This window comes from Cyprinodon tularosa, unplaced genomic scaffold, assembly GCF_016077235.1.
Source record: "Cyprinodon tularosa strain WSP-4 unplaced genomic scaffold, ASM1607723v1 ctg749, whole genome shotgun sequence".
In the NCBI taxonomy this organism is placed as follows: domain Eukaryota; kingdom Metazoa; phylum Chordata; class Actinopteri; order Cyprinodontiformes; family Cyprinodontidae; genus Cyprinodon; species Cyprinodon tularosa.
Genome location: NW_024039506.1, coordinates 126,100 through 145,618, shown reverse-complemented (window position 1 = coordinate 145,618; position 19,519 = coordinate 126,100). Strand labels below are relative to the sequence as shown.

General features: G+C 45.7%; 1 protein-coding gene across 9 annotated transcripts in view; it reads left to right on the top strand.

The window, feature by feature from the left end:
• The window catches only part of rasal2 (RAS protein activator like 2), a 69,029-nt gene extending 50,324 nt beyond the window's left edge, over positions 1-18,705 (top strand). For 5 of the 9 annotated variants that reach the window (XM_038269998.1, XM_038269993.1, XM_038269999.1 and 2 more), the window contains 13 exons: positions 4,281-4,434; positions 4,519-4,617; positions 4,709-5,263; positions 5,393-5,537; positions 6,080-6,224; positions 6,413-6,652; positions 6,732-6,936; positions 10,072-10,262; positions 12,762-13,698; positions 13,771-13,905; positions 13,983-14,185; positions 14,256-14,343; positions 18,093-18,705. In XM_038269998.1, coding sequence (XP_038125926.1) covers positions 4,281-4,434; positions 4,519-4,617; positions 4,709-5,263; positions 5,393-5,537; positions 6,080-6,224; positions 6,413-6,652; positions 6,732-6,936; positions 10,072-10,262; positions 12,762-13,698; positions 13,771-13,905; positions 13,983-14,185; positions 14,256-14,343; positions 18,093-18,260 — 3,265 coding nt within the window. In that variant the 3' untranslated portion in view covers positions 18,261-18,705. Of the gene's footprint in view, positions 1-4,280; positions 4,435-4,518; positions 4,618-4,708; positions 5,264-5,392; positions 5,538-6,079; positions 6,225-6,412; positions 6,653-6,731; positions 6,937-10,071; positions 10,263-12,761; positions 13,699-13,770; positions 13,906-13,982; positions 14,186-14,255; positions 14,344-14,475; positions 14,507-18,092 lie in introns of all 9 variants that reach the window. The other 4 variants (XM_038269994.1, XM_038269996.1, XM_038269997.1 and 1 more) reach the window with 4 other exon arrangements.
• The last annotated feature ends 814 nt before the right edge of the window (positions 18,706-19,519 follow it).

Sequence of the window (19,519 nt, the reverse complement as noted above, 5' to 3'; positions counted from 1 at the left end):
ATGCTGCTTTGATCACTGCTTAAACATCAGCGTGAGATGTGACCGCTTCAGTCAGGCTTTTATTGTAAAGGTCCACCTCAGCTGCAGGAAGGTCTTTTTTTTGTTTCATTCAAGCTATTATAATCACATTCTTCCTTAATTACAGTAGGCTTTTATTTTTTAATGTTCTTTCGGGTTCTGGAATGATTTATTTTGAAGCTCCTCCGATCACATGGAGGCTTTTATTTTGAAGTAATATGGTGTTAATGAAAGCTTTTAGTTATAAGGAGGCTTTTATTTAAAAGCTCCATTAGCAGTTAGTAGGCTTTTATTTTGAGGTTCTATCAGCTGCAGAGAGGCTTTAATTCTGAAGTTCTTTCAGGTTCAAGGAGGATTTTATTCTATTGGTCCGTCTGAGTTATAAGGAGGCTTTTATTTTGAAGTTCTATCAGCTGCAGAGAGGCTTTAATTCTGAAGTTCTTTCAGGTTCAAGGAGGATTTTATTCTATTGGTCAGTCTGAGTTATAAGGAGGCTTTTATTTTGAAGTTCTATCAGCTGCAGAGAGGCTTTTATTCTGAAGTTCTTTCAGGTTCAAGGAGGATTTTATTCTATTGGTCCGTCTGAGTTATAAGGAGGCTTTTATTTTGAAGTTCCATCAGCTGCAGAGAGGCTTTAATTCTGAAGTTCTTTCAGGTTCAAGGAGGATTTTATTCTATTGGTCTGTCTGAGTTATAAGGAGGCTTTTATTTTGAAGTTCCATCAGCTGCAGAGAGGCTTTAATTCTGAAGTTCTTTCAGGTTCAAGGAGGATTTTATTCTATTGGTCTGTCTGAGTTATAAGGAGGCTTTTATTTTGAAGTTCCATCAGCTGCAGAGAGGCTTTAATTCTGAAGTTCTTTCAGGTTCAAGGAGGATTTTATTCTATTGGTCTGTCTGAGTTATAAGGAGGCTTTTATTTTGAAGTTCTATCAGCTGCAGAGAGGCTTTAATTCTGAAGTTCTTTCAGGTTCAAGGAGGATTTTATTCTATTGGTCCGTCTGAGTTATAAGGAGGCTTTTATTTTGAAGTTCTATCAGCTGCAGAGAGGCTTTAATTCTGAAGTTCTTTCAGGTTCAATGAGGATTTTATTCTATTGGTCTGTCTGAGTTATAAGGAGGCCTTTATTTTGAAGTTCTATCAGCTGCAGAGAGGCTTTAATTCTGAAGTTCTTTCAGGTTCAAGGAGGATTTTATTCTATTGGTCCGTCTGAGTTATAAGGAGGCTTTTATTTTGAAGTTCCATCAGCTGCAGAGAGGCTTTAATTCTGAAGTTCTTTCAGGTTCAAGGAGGATTTTATTCTATTGGTCCGTCTGAGTTATAAGGAGGCTTTTATTTTGAAGTTCTATCAGCTGCAGAGAGGCTTTAATTCTGAAGTTCTTTCAGGTTCAAGGAGGATTTTATTCTATTGGTCAGTCTGAGTTATAAGGAGGCTTTTATTTTGAAGTTCTATCAGCTGCAGAGAGGCTTTTATTCTGAAGTTCTTTCAGGTTCAAGGAGGATTTTATTCTATTGGTCCGTCTGAGTTATAAGGAGGCTTTTATTTTGAAGTTCCATCAGCTGCAGAGAGGCTTTAATTCTGAAGTTCTTTCAGGTTCAAGGAGGATTTTATTCTATTGGTCTGTCTGAGTTATAAGGAGGCTTTTATTTTGAAGTTCCATCAGCTGCAGAGAGGCTTTAATTCTGAAGTTCTTTCAGGTTCAAGGAGGATTTTATTCTATTGGTCTGTCTGAGTTATAAGGAGGCTTTTATTTTGAAGTTCTATCAGCTGCAGAGAGGCTTTAATTCTGAAGTTCTTTCAGGTTCAAGGAGGATTTTATTCTATTGGTCCGTCTGAGTTATAAGGAGGCTTTTATTTTGAAGTTCCATCAGCTGCAGAGAGGCTTTAATTCTGAAGTTCTTTCAGGTTCAAGGAGGATTTTATTCTATTGGTCCGTCTGAGTTATAAGGAGGCTTTTATTTTGAAGTTCTATCAGCTGCAGAGAGGCTTTAATTCTGAAGTTCTTTCAGGTTCAAGGAGGATTTTATTCTATTGGTCAGTCTGAGTTATAAGGAGGCTTTTATTTTGAAGTTCTATCAGCTGCAGAGAGGCTTTTATTCTGAAGTTCTTTCAGGTTCAAGGAGGATTTTATTCTATTGGTCCGTCTGAGTTATAAGGAGGCTTTTATTTTGAAGTTCCATCAGCTGCAGAGAGGCTTTAATTCTGAAGTTCTTTCAGGTTCAAGGAGGATTTTATTCTATTGGTCTGTCTGAGTTATAAGGAGGCTTTTATTTTGAAGTTCCATCAGCTGCAGAGAGGCTTTAATTCTGAAGTTCTTTCAGGTTCAAGGAGGATTTTATTCTATTGGTCTGTCTGAGTTATAAGGAGGCTTTTATTTTGAAGTTCCATCAGCCGCAGAGAGGCTTTAATTCTGAAGTTCTTTCAGGTTCAAGGAGGATTTTATTCTATTGGTCTGTCTGAGTTATAAGGAGGCTTTTATTTTGAAGTTCTATCAGCTGCAGAGAGGCTTTAATTCTGAAGTTCTTTCAGGTTCAAGGAGGATTTTATTCTATTGGTCCGTCTGAGTTATAAGGAGGCTTTTATTTTGAAGTTCTATCAGCTGCAGAGAGGCTTTAATTCTGAAGTTCTTTCAGGTTCAAGGAGGATTTTATTCTATTGGTCTGTCTGAGTTATAAGGAGGCTTTTATTTTGAAGTTCTATCAGCTGCAGAGAGGCTTTAATTCTGAAGTTCTTTCAGGTTCAAGGAGGATTTTATTCTATTGGTCCGTCTGAGTTATAAGGAGGCTTTTATTTTGAAGTTCTATCAGCTGCAGAGAGGCTTTTATTCTGAAGTTCTTTCAGGTTCAAGGAGGATTTTATTCTATTGGTTATAAGGAGGCTTTTATTGTGAAGCTGTGCTTGCTGCAGGGGTGTTTCCTGTCTCTGGATGTCTCCTCAGTGATTCCTTCTTCCTCCACAGCTAAAATGTTAAACAGAACATCTCAGTGGGATCAGCTGGTACCAGAACCCAGACCCGTTTCAGAGATCTAAGCCTCTCTGCTTCATGTTCTGATCGTTGTTTCATTTTAAGCTGATCGGACCTTAATTGCTCTGATTCCTGGTTCTGGTTCTGTTCTAGCTGCTCTATAATAAACCCCGCTGCAGCGACCCACTCAGGCGTCAGTTTGTCTTCCTCCTTCCCAGCGCTGGGCGGGCCCGGCTTTACTGGAAGTGCTGCTCTCTGCTTACCACTCGCACTCCTCTCCCAGTGAGTGGAGCTGCCAGGACCAAGGTTCCGTTTGGGTTCTACATCTGTATCAGAACTTTACCCGAAATGTTTGAAAGTCCAACCAGCCAGAAAAAAACGCTGCAAAACTTGTCCTAAACATGAGAGTTCTACCAGGCCAGCATCTGGGCCCGATTCCTCTTTCTGGAACCGATCTAAACCCTGAGGGATCCGTATCGGAGATTCTAGGGGCTGATCCTCTCCCACTAAACTCTGTTCCTGCCGGTTCTGGTTCTGTCCCAGTTCCATCAGAACCAGTGTTCTGATGGTCTGATGGTCTGAGAGGATGTTGATGCAGGCAGGAAGGCCGCGGTTCTGATCCTCAGACTGGATGTCAGCCAGCGGGATGCCCCGCCCCCTCCCCTGGACTGGACGGGTCGGGTCTCCTCTGCTCACACTCTACTGAGACCAGGAGGAAGCCGTAAGGTAGGGCGGTTCTGGAATCGCTTTAACTGCTTGGCTGGGTTTTAACTGGGGAGGCTGGGTTCTGAAGGTCCGTTTGGGTTTACTGGGTGGCGGTCTGAACCAGAACAGGAGCAGAACGAACCCGGTGGAGCCGGATCAGCACGATGGGAGGTTTCTGGTTTCACTGGGCTGGCCTCTGGTACCGGTTCTGATCCCAGCTGGTTTCTCTGGTTCTGAAACCTTTCAGCTTCATCTTTAGGAACCAGCAGGTTGTGGAGGCTGATCGGGTCGTGTTCTGAGAATGTCATGTTGCAGATTATAATCCGTGCGATCCGATTGGTCAGTCAGACCATCAGTAATCTGGGTTTATGTAACAGAGATTAGACAACAGGAAGGTCCATCACGGGGAGCGGAACCAGGAACGGACCTGCTTCTGTTACCAGAACTCAGCTGACTCCTCCTTATGCAGGTCTATGGTTGAATTACTGGTTACCATGGTAACCCTGCAGCTCTTTGGTTCTGCTACTCAGCAGCGCCTCCTAGCTTCCAGCTGCGGTTCTGTGCGGCCGCCTCTGACCCGGTTCTCTGTTGCAGGTCCCGCGGGCTCCCTAAGCTGAAGGAGTCCAGCTCCCATGAGTCTCTGCTGTGTCCGGGCAGCGCTGTGGAGGCTCTGGACCTGAGCATGGAGGAGGACGTGTTCATCAAGCCGCTGCACAGCAGCATCCTGGGCCAGGAGTTCTGCTTCGAGGTAAGACACTCACCCGGGTTCTGGACAGGAACCATAGATGATCCATTCCACCTCTGATCCGCTGTGGTTCTTCTTCTCTGGCAGGTGACCTACTCCGGCGGCAGCAAGTGTTTCAGCTGCACCTCCGCCTCAGAGAGGGACAAGTGGATGGAGAACCTGAGGAGAACCATCCAGCCCAACAAGGTCAGGCCCAAACCGGACCTGGCGTGTGGTTCTGGTTCTTTAAACCCATCTTAATGGGTTTGATGCATGATGAGTGTGTCTGCGTTTCCAGGACAACTGTCGGCGGGCGGAGAACCTGCTGCGCCTGTGGATCATCGAGGCCAAAGACCTGCCGCCCAAGAAGAGGTACTTCTGTGAGCTGTGTCTGGACGACGTCCTGTACGCCCGCACCACCAGCAAGACCCGGCAGGACAGCCTGTTCTGGGGCGAGTACTTCGACTTCTGCGGCCTGCCCGTGGTGCGCAGCGTCACCGTGCACATCTACCGCGACGTGGACAAGAAGAAGAAGAAGGACAAGAACAACTACGTCGGCCTGGTCAACATCCCGGTGCCCAGCATGACGGGACGGCAGTTCGTGGAGAAGTGGTACCCGGTGAGCACGCCAACGGCCAGCAAGTCCAAAGGGGGCGGGCCCTCCATCCGGATCAAGTCCCGCTTCCAGACCATCTCCATCCTGCCCATGGAGCAGTACAAGGAGTTCGCCGAGTTCGTCACCAACAACTACACCATGCTGTGTTCCGTGCTGGAGCCCGTCATCAGCGTCAAGAACAAGGAGGAGATGGCCTGCGCGCTGGTCCACATCCTGCAGAGCACGGGCCGGGCCAAGGTCAGAACCAGCGCCTCACTCACATCACATCACATTTACGGCACGGCTGCTGGATGCACTAAAGGAAAGCCCGTTAGGTTCTGCTGGTCCGATGTTCTGACAGCCTAATTGTCTCCACCTTCTGTTCAGGACTTCCTGACTGACCTGGTGATGTCAGAGGTGGATCGCTGCGCCGACCATGACGTCCTGATCTTCAGGGAGAACACGCTGGCCACCAAGGCCATCGAGGAGTATCTGAAGCTGGTGGGCCAGAAGTATCTCCATGACGCCCTGGGTGAGTGTTTAAGGAGCTGGAGGAGGAGCAGCTGGAAGAGGAGCAGCAACATGTAGGAGAACCTAACAGGCCGTTCCTCCACTGTTATTCCTCCAGTCTGCGGCTGTCAGACGTTCCTGCCTCTTCTGGGCTTTTTATCTCTAAATCATCTGAATGATGAAGCTCCTTCCTCCTCCTCCTCCAGCTGCTCCCTCTTAACATCTGAGGAGAAACAGAAGCTGAAAATAGACCCTCCTGCTGTGACTTTCAGTCACTGAAAGCAGCTATTTTTAGCAGCATCAGTGGATCAGAGCTGCTCTGATGCTGCAGCAGCTTTCAGCTGCGCTGTTATTTCCTGCTGGATTATTAAATATTCATTCCTCCACTGATTTATGCCGCCTCGTTAAAGCTTAATGAAGGCCAGAGCTGAAAACTCCCAGCTCCTCTGCTGACAGCGAACGCCTCTCAGCTCAGGAGGAGGGGAGCAGATGTTTGGTCCAACAGAAACATCTGTGGCTGCCTGTAGAACCGTTCTGAGCCTCGGGGTTCTGCCGTGTCTGCAGGCGAGTTCATCAAGGCTCTGTACGAGTCGGACGAGAACTGTGAGGTGGACCCGAGCCGCTGCTCCGGCAGCGACCTGACGGAACATCAGAGCAACCTGAAGATGTGCTGCGAGCTCGCCTTCTGCAAGATCATCAACTCCTACTGGTAAGGCCCGGCTGGTCCGGAAGGTTCTGGAACCCTGTAAGGTCCGATCAGACCAACAAAGACCAGATTAGCTTAGCGTGTTGATCTGCTTGAAGCTGGTTTTTTTTTTCTCTTGGTTCTTTTGGACGATCAGAACCTTTAAAGCTGGTGGTAGGTGGAGTTAAATTGTGTGGGTTTGGTCTGTGCAGCGTGTTTCCTCGGGAGCTGAAGGAGGTGTTCGCCTCCTGGAAGCAGCAGTGCGTCGCCTGCGGACATCCGCAGGACATCAGCAAGCGCCTGATCAGCGCCTCCCTCTTCCTGCGCTTCCTCTGCCCCGCCATCATGTCGCCGTCGCTCTTCAGCCTGATGCAGGAGTACCCGGACGACAGGACGTCCAGAACCCTCACCCTCATCGCCAAGGTCATCCAAAACCTCGCCAACTTCACCAAGTGAGTCCCTGCGCTCCGGCTTTCCTCCAGGCGGCGCCGTCTGCCGGCTTCGCCCCGAGACTGAGGCTGTTCTCCCCAGCAGGTTCGGCAACAAGGAGGAGTACATGGCCTTCATGAACGACTTCCTGGAGCACGAGTGGGCCGGGATGATGCGTTTCCTGTCGGAGATCTCCAACCCGGAGACCCTGTCCAACACGCCGGGCTTCGAGGGGTACATTGACCTGGGCCGCGAGCTGTCGGTGCTGCACGCTCTGCTGTGGGAGGTGGTCTCCCAGCTCGACAAGGTGAGTGTTTGTTCCTGCTTTGGTATCAGAGTGAGGACCAGTGGTCTGATTTCACCATCAAACTGAGGACAGGGTGCTGCTCCTTTGTTTTGGCTAACGGTTCAGGTCAGGGTAACGGTTGGATGGTTTATGCTCAGAAACCAGATCGTCTGCGTGTGTCGCAGTTAATGCAGACATGACCACAGACAGAGCCGCAGATAGCGTCGCATGGAGGAGAGAAAGGAGACCTCTGATTGGTCTATTCTACATCCTTTCTACACCATGCATATTTCCTGTTTGGGGCCTAATGGCAGAAACTCAGGCTATAGCGCCGTCCACAACGCCTGCACACCTCAGACACTATCCCAGACGGCGTACAGGATGCTAGTTTGTAGCTCTGAGCGACGGTCTTTTGGTTTGGATCTGAAGCCAAAACACGCAGCGCCACGGCCGGTCTATGGGAAACAGTCACGAGTGAACTGTGTGTCATCAGGCGTGGGATGAGGGGTTGTAGACCGAGAACAACCTCGTCAAACCGACAGACACCCACAGTCCTAGCTAGCTGGTCCTGATTGTCCCTCTGGCGTTGCGGCGTGGAATAACAGCGCAGACGCAGCTTCAGTATTGGGTAGAAATGAAAAATGTGTCATACCTGCGACAGGCTAACTGCCACACACTGCTGAGGGAGGATAACCAGCCCTTTACTGTCAACACATGGACCTCAGTACCCTAAAGGATCCTTGCACTGCAAAAATGTACTGAAAATAAGTGAGCATGTCTTTAGTTAAATGCATTTACCCTTAATTTTGGTAGGGAAATAGGGTGATCTGCCAATGGAACAAGCATTTTTACCCTAAATATATGATAATTAGATAATGTGCACTTGCAATAACAGACTGCGATTGTTCTTACTTTAAATGTATTGTCTTATTCCATTGGCAAAGTGTCTTACTTACCTGCTCAATTCAAGAAAAGATGCACTTATTTAATAAAAAAATGAGATTAATGATGTTGCAGCAGAAGAAGGCGTCTGATCCAGTTGGTCCAGTTAATACTTAACCTCCCAGTGTTCTAATATAAAGAACAAACCATGAAAGTTAAATGTTTGATCCAAGGATTAGATTAATTTGAGATGAATTAATTGAGTTTTCAGGTCAGTATGCAGCACTCGGTGCATATCGATGTTTTCCCTGAGTAACTAGAGAAGGTCGGATCCAGTCTGGGTCATGTGACCTAGAGCTACGCTTTACTGCAGGCTGAGTTCCCCCTAAACACCACAGCTAACTAAGCTAACAGTTGCTGCTGTTAGCTGGCAAAGCAGATCTGACCGCTCTATTTATTGACTGATCGCCCGTTGGTAGTACAGGGTCGAGGGAAACCACCGGCGTCATATTGGTACTCCCTAGTTAAATCGATCCCAATGTAAACAAAACTACAGCATCGAACGACGATGATTTTATCCTTTTCAGGGGGACTTAAGACTTTTAAAATAAAGATCGATTCATCACTTTGAAACACACTGGCTGTTTCATAGCATCAGTAGATAACTTTAACTTATAACAAAAAAAATATTCGCATCACATTGCATCATTATTAAGTCAATGAAGTTGATAAATCATGTAATATCACATATACAATCCATCACAACAAAATTAATGTGTTAATTGAGCTTCATAATACAGATGAGCGAAAAATACTAAATTGATGATGTATATGTGAATACATGGATTGATTTCTTAGTTATGGTCATTACATATTACATATGATTACAAGACTTTACATAAAGACTGAATTCATTTTTCTCATTGCAAGTTGAACATGCATGAATAGTTTTATACTGTCTGTGCATTAGCCTTTAAATCTGACATAGATTAACAGTAGAACTAAATTAATGAACTAATTTAATAATTCCACACAGCTTCAGTTTCTACACTAGCAGAATCACATGACATGACATGCACACATAAACTCACATTCACTATCCAGTGATTAAATACCTTTAATAATAAAACTTACACAGGTAGGAATTCACATTCAAATATACATTTATATGCATTTCGAAAAAGAAACAGAAATATAGCCAAATGGTGTTTCATACTATACTATAGGACACATTGGAGTATATGTAGATTTTCTTGGTTAGTTCATTCACTGACTGTATAATTACCTTTTGAGACTTCTCCCCAAAGCCAAAAAAACTGCTTGTTTTTGCAGCCAAATGCCCACATTTAGGCAATTTTATGGTGTTTCTCCGTGAGAGTGGGGAGTACCAAGATGGCGGCTTTTTTCACGCCATCAGCATCTGGTGAAGAAATAGAGATCAGTGGATCTGACCCTCACCTGATCAGACACTGCTTTGGTCTTCCTGAAACGTCCAGCTTTAGCGCCCCCCAGTGGCTTAAAGTTATAGTGCAGCTTTAAAGGATTTTCTCTTTGAACATTCTCCCCTTTAAACAAATAATATGGAATTAGATGAAAATTTCTCCCCTTTAAACAAATAATAAAATATGTTATTAGATCACTTCATTATTTAATCTGTTTTTATAGCATTGTTAAAACCTGATCGATGCAGAAAAAGCTGCTTTTCAGCAGAAATCAGATCCAGATTTGATCCTGGATGAATTTGTTTTCCTGAGGTTCTGGTAGTTTTAGCTTGTAGGACCAACTGATTTATGAGGACCGTGCGAACGGACCCTCAGCTGGGTCGTGTTTCAGAACCATGCTGGGTTTGCTCACCCTGCAGCCTCTCAGGTCGACTGACTGAACGTTTACTGATCACTGATTGGTGAACAGTTGGTGTGTTGTGTGACGAGGCGCTGACATCACCAGAGTTCATTTAACCTCCTCATTAACGCTGCCTGATCACAGCATGACCCCCACCCCTCCAGCTGTGCTGTGCCTCACCCTCCTCCCCCGTTCTTCTCGTCTCACCTGTCGGAGCTGACTGTCCGCATGGCTCTGCTGTGTTCTGGTTCTGTTCTGTAGCAGCATGAAGTTCTAGACGGTTTGTTTTGGTTTCCATTATGTCCTCCTCATTTTCTTTCCCTCCTTTTTTTTCCTCTCCACTTCCTGCCACCATGTTTTGCTTTCCCCGCCTCCACCCGGCGCTCCATTCAATCCATCCGCTCACAAACACACCAACACACGGGACCACAGGGTGAAAATTCCTTCCTGCAGGCCACCGTAGCCAAGCTGGGCCCGCTGCCGAGGATTCTGGGAGACATCAGCCGCTGCCTGGCTGCGCCCACGCCGATCCAGCAGCAGCTGAGGCGTTTCCAGGACAACAGCAACATCAGCGGCAGCGTGTCGTCAGGGCTGCAGCGCATCTTTGAGGATCCTGCCGATAGGTAACCAGTCAGCTGCACAATCCGCTACCATCATACGCATCTGTTACTTTGGTCTGAACGAGATTCCTCTGATTTCACTTTTCCTTCTTCAAATTACCGACATCTTTCTGGAACATTTAGGCTAAGATAAAGTAAAAGGAAGGGGCTGAGATCTGGTTCTGCATGGACACAAGAATCACTTTCATTTTTCGGTTTTATGCTTTAAAACACTGTTAAAATTTTTTATGTTTTTTTAGGGCTTAAAAAATTTATCTGAATGAATCGATTATTTCAACAATTAACTGATCTATTAAGTGTTAATTCTAGTATACAGACTAAAATCTTAGCTTAAAGATAAACCCACTCAGAGGAGTATTTATAAAAAAATTTGTAGTAAAATGTCAATATTTGTCATTCAAAAAGAAAAACCTTTAAAACCCTTTATAGGGCCCTCAGTGAAACAGTTTGATAATCAACATTTCCACCCAATAGTGTTATTGGAATTAGAACAAGTCTTTATTACCTTTGTAACATTAAAAAAATCTAAATATTTTGATGGAAAAATTAATTAAGTCAATGTAATAACAAGAAACGCCAACTTTCCCCAATATATTAAGAAAAATAACAAAAGTGCTTCTAGAAGAAACTGATGAAAAACACACAGTGAAATAAAAATGTTTTGGTCCAATATAACCTTAGAGGCATTAATGCTGATACTGGAACTTACATTTTTTTGTTTATAAACCTAAATATAATTGTTAACTAGAGTTATTAACTTTTTAACTTTTCAATGAGCTTTTTACCTTTTTTTCCCTCTTGATTTGTTTCAACTTAATTTCCATTAGGTAACATATAAGGCTCATCTAATTGGTCAAATGCCAAAATAAGATGTGCAGCCATGTGGCAGCATTTTTACTGAAGGGCTGGATATAGATCTTGTGCTTCTAGACCTCACTGAGGGACGAGCGGAGGGGTGTTCTCCAATTTTAATAGGTCCTGTCCAGAATTCCTCAAATGTTTTAACTTCATCTGGTTTAAATTCTGTCTAAAATATTTAATGAACCGTTTTATATCTGATTAGTAATAGAAAAAATAAACAACAGATTAATGGATGAACAAAATAACCATTAGCTGCTGCAGACCTGCTGTTTTTTCTGTTTACAGACATGAGAAAGCAGCTAAATAAACTTACAGCCCAGTTTCTAAAGTGACTGTTAGCAAAAATACTGGAGTCTGAGACCTCAGAGTGTTGGAACTGCTTTCCATCTATAGAGCAGAGCATAGCGCTACCACTGCATCTCCATCTAAAGGTTAGGTAGATAATAAACAGTGTGAGGCATTTTTATTGACTTGTCTAAATCCTGTGGAAGCATATTTTTCCTTGGCCTATTTGTGAGATAAAATATTTAATGGGGTGATTGTTTATAAGTCTATATGCTGAAGTAAAGTTATGTAGGGAGTTAAGAGTGGGGGAGGGTGGGGTGAAGGGAAGGCCATGAGAGATAATGAGTGTTTATCTGGCTGATATTTATGTCCTTAATGAATTGAAGTGTTTTTTTCTTGGGAATAACCAAATGTTTGTGCGAGAGAAAGTCCTTTATGTAGGAATGGGAGAGTTCCAGGGGAGACTGTGTGTATTGGGAGTATAAATGTATGTTCTGAGCTTTGCCCAATCAGAGCTCTAGCTCTCCGTCTGAGGACGTAAAATAAACGTAAACATTCTCTTGCAGCTTCCTCCTCAACTCCACGATCCTTTTATACAGTTGATCAGGAAATGGTGATAAATTTCCATTAAATGGTTAAATAACCACCAGTAATGGTGGTTTATTTAACCATCTTCCAGAATCCAGGGTTGTTCCACACGGTTCAGTCCAAGTTCCCTTCTTTTTTAACATTTATTAACTGTTTAGATTAAAAGCTAAAGGTCCATTTTCTTTCTATGCTGATGATGCTGCCTTATATTCTGCTGCAAATGCAGTGAGCAGCTACCAGCAGCTTTTCCGTGTAATTTAATAATTAAAGCTCATCTTAAAAGTTTTTTTTTAAGCCTAAAATCATTTCCACATAACAGTTGATGAAGCCCTCTGATTGAAGCAGAATATAAATATATAATAATATAAATGTTTGGGTTTTATCCCTGATGATCCTCCTGGTTATCATGGAGGTCTTTGTTTTCACGCTTTACTCACTACTGTCTTCCATCTCCCCATGGTGGACTCTGGTCACCACTGGCATCGTTTATTTAGACGGCCATCTTGCTTTTATTTCCCCTGATCTCCTCCCTTGTTGAGAGAAAATATTCAGGAAGTGTCTCTATAGTTCAGGCCAAGTTCATTTAGCTAAATAAATCTGCAGTTTGTTCTGATGGCGTTCCGTTTCCTCAGACTGCAATCAGCCGTTCAGGCGTTTAAGGCCAGTTTATCTTTAGAAATGTTTTAATTGGTTTCATATCATATTTTAGTTTTTCTCTGATGGTTGTTTCCTGTCTCTAACTTCTGTGTCGCTGTGACCCCCCTGCAGCCACAGCGACGTCCGCAGCCTTCAGTCTCCAGCCGGCGAGCTGCTGGAGGGTTACGGTCGGAGCCAGCGCCCCCTGCTGGCTCAGCAGCTTCCTGCCAGTTTCTCTGATCAGGACGGCCTGCTGCCCAACGGTCGCAGCGTCTCTCTGGTGGACCTCCAGGACTCTCAGAGCCTTCATGGTCCAGTGGGGCCCCCGACGCCCCACGAAGCCCCGCCTCGCCTCAGCAGGGTGGGCTCTCAGGCGTCTATCGGGCATGGCCCCTCCCCTTTGACTTACCCCCACTCCAACCCGGTGACGCCCCAGCCGGCGCCGCACCAGTCCAAAGCCCCGCCCAGAGACGGTCAGCCGCAGAGTGCGCCGCAGGCGAGGCGGCCCCTGCCCCCCTCGGTCAGAGAGCAGCGCCTGCTGCAGGCGCTGTCCTTCCAGAACCCCGTGTACCAGCTGAGCAACCCGGCCCACAGCCTGTCCACCCGCTCCGCCCAGTCGCTGAGGCACGACTCCAGCTCCGAGAACCTGAGCACGGAGAGCTCGCACAACAGCCACAGCAACTCTGACGACTTCGGCAGCCAGGTGGGGGGCAAAGGTCACATGGCGTCCAACAGCAGTCTGGACGAGGTGGGCAGCAGGCGGAGCACGCAGAGCGAGGACTGCCCCACGCCGCGCCGCCATCCGCCGCAAGACCTGCCGCTGGCTGCAGCCACGGCGGTGGCCATCCCCCGCCAGAGCACCACCGCGGGCACCGCCCACATCATCAAGGTGGAGCAGCAGAGCAGAGGAGGGGGCGGGGTCAGGACGCCTCGCTCTCAGCCGCAGAGCGCCTCGCTACGGAGCAGCAGCAGCGCCAACACTGAGCCCACACCCTCCACCCGCCAGCCGTCCACAGGCGCCATGGAGACCGTGGCTCCGCCCTCTAGGGCCGCAGCTAAACAGCCACAGGTAAGCAGGGCTCTGCAGCGCTGCTCTCTGATTGGTTCAGGCAGGCCTGTGACGACGTCTCTCTGCCTGCAGGTGGGAACGCCAGTGGAGGCGGTGGCCATGTCCCCGGTGGAGAGGACCGCGGCATGGGTCCTGAACAACGGCCAGTACGAGGAGGAGGAGGCGGGAGCAGAACCCAGCAGAGAGGAGGGCCGGAACACGGAGAAGGTACCGAGCATCAGAACCGGGTCTTTGTCCGCCGCTGAGACGGTTTTAAAGCGGATCCATCTCTCATCCCCCCGCAGTACGAGCTGGAGATCTCCCGCCTGAAGGAGCGGCTGCGGGCGTCCGGGCGGCGGCTGGAGGAGTACGAGCGGCGGCTGCTGGCTCAGGAGCAGCAGATGCAGAAGCTCCTGATGGAGTACAAGAACCGGCTGGAGGACAGCGAGGAGCGGCTGAGGAGGCAGCAGGAGGAGAAGGACGGCCAGATGAAGAGCATCATCTGCAGGTAGGGTCTCCGCTGAGCGCCACCTGAACCTGGCTCAGCCCAGAACCTCACAGCGGTTCTGTTCCTGCAGGCTGATGGCGGTGGAGGAGGAGCTGAAGAGGGACCACGCAGAGATGCAGGCGGTGATCGAAGCCAAGCAGAAAATAATCGACGCCCAGGTAGGAAACTCCTTCATCCTCGTCATCCTCATCATGTCAGGTGCTGAAAGGGAAGCAGGTGATAAAGGCAGAGGAGCTGCCGGTCGCCAGTTAGGGTAAACTTTGTTCTCACCGTCTCTTCACTGATTTCAGGTCAGTAACGGATGTGAATTAAACCAATCAGGCAAGTACCTGTAGCCCCGCCCCCTCCACCACCCCCTCCATCCTCCTCGCTGGTTTTCTTTGATTTGATTTAAAAACTTTGACAACCAAACGCCAACACGCCTCAGACGGCAGCCAGCCAATCAGAGAGCTGTGAGCTCCCCCTGCTGGACAATCTGAACCTGATCTGGATAACGTCAGGAAGGAATCTGGTTCCATACCCTGCAAACACTGAGGGAGCATACGGTACCGCTGCATTGGGCCAGGTTCTCATCGGGTTCTATTGGACCGGGAACTCTGAGGACTGGACTACAGAACCAGGATGCTTTATGCTGAGTAGTGATGTCACAGGAAGGAAGTTGGATTCTTCCTGACCCACTTATTGTTCTGATCCCTCTGAAAGTTTCCGATATTCCCTCAGAATGATCAGCTAGGAGTGTGAAAGCGGTTCTGATCCAGTGGTAGAACCTTTAGGGCACAGCTCTGTTGGACGGCGCCACTAAGTAGCAAAAAAAAAAGGGCAAAATAGAACGGCAGAGGAGCCGCAGCCAACGTGATTGATGATTATAGGACCTAAAAACACTGATTAGTGATTTACTTCAGCCTTACAATCTGTTGTCACATATTTATTTATAAATGTCATTTATAGTATTTATAGTTCAGGTTTTAGACCTATAATTTGTCCTTATTCATTTATTTCACTAATAACAAGCATATAAGGCTGGCTGTTAGAAACACACATAGAAAAGCAACATAGATACAAAAGGCAACTGTCAACCAGCTCCACAGGCGGCCCCGTCCAAGAAACACAGCCAGGTAGACGAGCTCCGAGCCAGCTCCCATGTCAGAGGATGAAGAGAGCACATCCAGTTAGTCACAGTCAGAGAAACAGGACTACACTGAAAAACAGGCCAAGCTCCAACATCTAGAAACAAAGGTGTTGATGGCAGCAGCACAGCTGATATTTCTCTCCAGGATGGAGTCACAGCCAAACAGGAACAGACCAGATGAAGCTACTATGAGAAAAAGCAGAGAGAGCGGAACGTTAGAGATTGAACTAACAGATTCTGCAGAGTGGGAGAATAGAGATAGAATGAAGCAGGATGATGAAAAAGGGGTCCCTATGTCCTCCAGCAGTCTAAGCCTATAGCAGCAGAACTATAGAGATAGCTCAGGATAACCTGAGCCACTCTATCAGCTTTATCAAAAAGGAAAGTTTATTAATGTATGTCACTATTAACAAACATAAACGCTGGTTTTTCAAAAAAACAGGTTTGTTAGAGAATAGTTTTGATCTTTAAAGCATGTCTTGATTGTCTCCATGCTATATGTTTATAACAGAAACTAAATGAATCAGTGAAACCACAGACTGTGAGCAGAACTGTTTTTTAGTTTCTGCTGTTAGCTGCATAAAATGAACATGACTGAACTTTGGAACTGATTTCTATTTCGATCTGACTGATTTCACATTAATCTGAAAATTAACTTTTGATTTATTGTTAATTAACGGTTTATTATTTAAATGTTTCCATCCAGTTGATTAAAAGTGTTTGCTTAAAAGGAATCTCTTTGTTAAGCAGAAATGAGAATGGATCCAGAGTCCGGTCCGGATTTTTTACTCTGCTTAATGGAGGCAGAGATGCAGAATGAACTTAAATCAGGTTCTGTTTGTAAATAAATGTGATAAACTTTAGCTATCACCTGAGTAGCTCCGTTTAGCCATGCTGCATGTAGGAGCAGCGCAACTCTGCACTTTTTGTTCATCTTTTTTATTTGGTAACCTGGCAGGTTTCTGTTGTTTTATTTTCTATAAATAACTTTAATAGCAATAGCATAGCAAGTGATGAAGGCTGAGGAGCTTTAACGAATTTTAAATACCGTAGTCTTTTTTTTGTAATGTAATGTAAAGTGTCTCCCAGTCACTTTAAATAGTTCTGCTGCTCAGACTACAGCATTTCTGGTTTGCTGACCAATCAGAGCCCAGAGTGCTGAGAGACACGCCCACTTATTCATAGCAAGAAACTAGACCTGAAGGTTCTGTTGAGCCCCAAAACCCCAACAGGAACCAACACAGAAACATCAAAATAAATCTTTGAGATGCTAATGGACTTCAGAAAGGAAGGGAACCATGAATGGATGGTCAGAGAGCTGTCGCTTGTCTTTTTTTAAGATTAAGAGGAACCCTCTGAGGTGGTAACGGGTCCATCCGGTGTTCACAGCTCCAACAGAACTTCCCCCATCAGAACCACGGATCAGCTTTTCTGTGGCACAGGCGTGTTGGTTTGTCTGAATGCATTTGATTTCTGTTTGGCTGCCCACCCCTCCCCCATCCCCTCACCCCCCCTCTGAACCAGCACAGCTTCACCATCAGGGCGACAGCGGAGCAGACCTGAAGCGGTCCCAGAAGCTGAAGCTTTTGTTTTCAGCTTTTTCTTCCTCTGGCTGCTGCCTTCAAACTGCTGCTGCTGTCGGGTCAGAACCACCTCAGGCTTTCTCACTTTGCTTCTTTTTTTGCTAAAACATGAACGTTATCTGGTTAAAGTAGGAACACCCCAACCACATTTCATAATGTTCTAACAGTCGGCAACTTTCAGAATAAAACTAGAGGAATTTTTCATAACTAATGGAGATTTACCACCTCTGGTCCCTTTAACGTCTAATTCCCGGTTCTGAGCTGAGACCTTGTCTCTACACGTCGCCATATTTAGTCAGGATGTTTAAAAACGTTCTAGAATCAACAAGCTACAGGGTCCTAAAGCTGACCTAAAGACTCAGAAACATGAGTCCAATCAGGGGGTTTTAACCAAAGAAAGCAGATGATTTCCATCAGATTGATCTTTTTTCTGGTTTAACCCCTTCAGCCCAGGGGGTCTTAAGAGCAGATTCCTCCTAGCAGTGTGCTAAGTGGAAATGTGGTTTTGGCACAATGAAAATAATGCACAAAATAAATTTTTCCACCCATAAAAGGGAATCTGGTCAAATATGCATGAGGCAAAGCCTTTGCTCCTAAGATTTAGCCATTGTTTCATTGTAAGTTACCAATAATATCACCAAACTGAATAGAAAATAAGAATAACAGAGCAGCTTATGGAACGCATGCCGATTACATCACCTGAAATGGTCGCACAATGACCTCTGACCCCTCCTCTGAAAGCTCTAATGATTCCAGTGATGTCGGGCATTAGGGGGCGGGGCTAATAATGAATACCTGCTGTTGCATAACCCCCAGAGTCACACATTTCAGATGGAATTTTAAATCTCATTTTATTTGTTTACTCAGCTGTAAAACAAAAAGTATATGCGGGAAAAAATAATTTTGAAACATGTTTTAGAGATTTTTAAAGCCCCATTTGAAAGGTGTGTGCATGAAACAAACAGTTCTATAACTGAACATGAGCAGGACATTGTTCTCTGTACCGGGCCGTCCGGGCTGAAGGGGTTAAACTGAAGCACTTTTCTTTTAGCCGCCGTCGCTCCGGCTCAGACTCTGGCAGTGTGGTTTTAACCCGACAGTGTTCGTAATCATCCCCGCACAAACTTTTATTTTGAAGGCCATAGCAATCAGTCTAACTTCCTGCCCCTCCCCCTCTTTGTTTCTGTCCAATCAGGAGAAGCGGATCGGCTCGCTGGACGCGGCGAACTCCCGGCTGATGGCGGCGCTGACGCAGGTGAAGGAGCGTTACAGCGCCCCCAACATCCGCAACGGCCTGTCGCCAGGCAACCCCACCAAACTGTCCATCACTGAGAACGGAGAGTTCAAGAACAGCAGCTGCTGATTGGCTGACAGCGGAGCGGAGACTCCGCCCCCGAGCTGAGGGCTCTTAAAGAGACAGAACTGATGAATGGATGTAGAGTGTAAATACTGAAGGTTGTACAGAGAGGAGGAGGAGGAGGAGTCACAGAAGCACAGCGAGGAAGAAGAAACCAACCAAAAACACAATCTGAACGTTTTCTAACTTTTTTAAGGTTTTTATTTCAAGCTTCTAGTTTTTGTTGAGGAGTTTGAAGCTTTGGTTTTCTTTTTATTTTCCCCCTTTGACATTTCTGACTGAATTTAGTTTTCTTTTTTTATTTTTACCCGATGCATTGATTCGGGTTTTTAATTTATTCCTCTTTGTTCTCGACCCCTTTGCTGATCTACTGAACAGACCTGTGAAGGGTAGGGGTCAAAGGTCGCACCTGTCTGCTGTCCCACGTTAAGAATAAAACTGTCTGAAAGCAGCGCTGTCCTTTGTCATGCTTCAGGGAACCACCTCTTCTACGCAGCAGTCTGTTTGGACCAGACGGCATATTGGGACAAGATTCTGACCCGATCCATCTGGTTCCTGTCGTCTTCAAACCGGTTAGAACAGTTTGGATAATTCAGAACACGTTCACAACTTTTAAAATATTTTCATTTCTCGTGAAGCAAACGGAACAAAATAAACCTTTAGCGTCCAGAACCGTTTACGGTACCGTAGAACCGCCATTGAGCTCAAACAGAAAGTTGGACCCGCTGGTTCTATTGTTTTTGTTCATTGCAATATTTTTGGAAGATTTGGTTCTACCAACATAGGGGCCAAGGGAAGCCATCTGAGAGGGAGCGCCCAGAACCAGGTGTAGAAACCCAGGCTGGTTCTGAGAAACAAATGTCTGACCCACCTTAAGGTTCTGCTTCCTGTCCCAGCAGTGTGGGCACGATGAGGGCATCAGTGTAGCAGAGCTGTTTTCAGGTAGAGGCCAATGAAAAGAAGAAAAAGGTTAACTTCCTTTATGATGCATCTTAGAATGAAGCGTATAAAAAGACTTTTAATTAAATACATTTTCCTGCAAACAGCATTTTATTTTTTATTTTTTTTACCAATGTTCCAATTTAAATTTAAACAGTTTTTAACTTTTAAAAAGGAAATTTGTATTACTTTTTATTTTGTAAGGAAAAAATGTAACTAAAAATCAGACTGCCATTACAGTTTTCTACTTGTGCAAACCCTAGTGGCAGCTTTAGGAATAGATGCAGAACTGACTCAAACTGTCAGTTTTATTCACTTTAGACAGA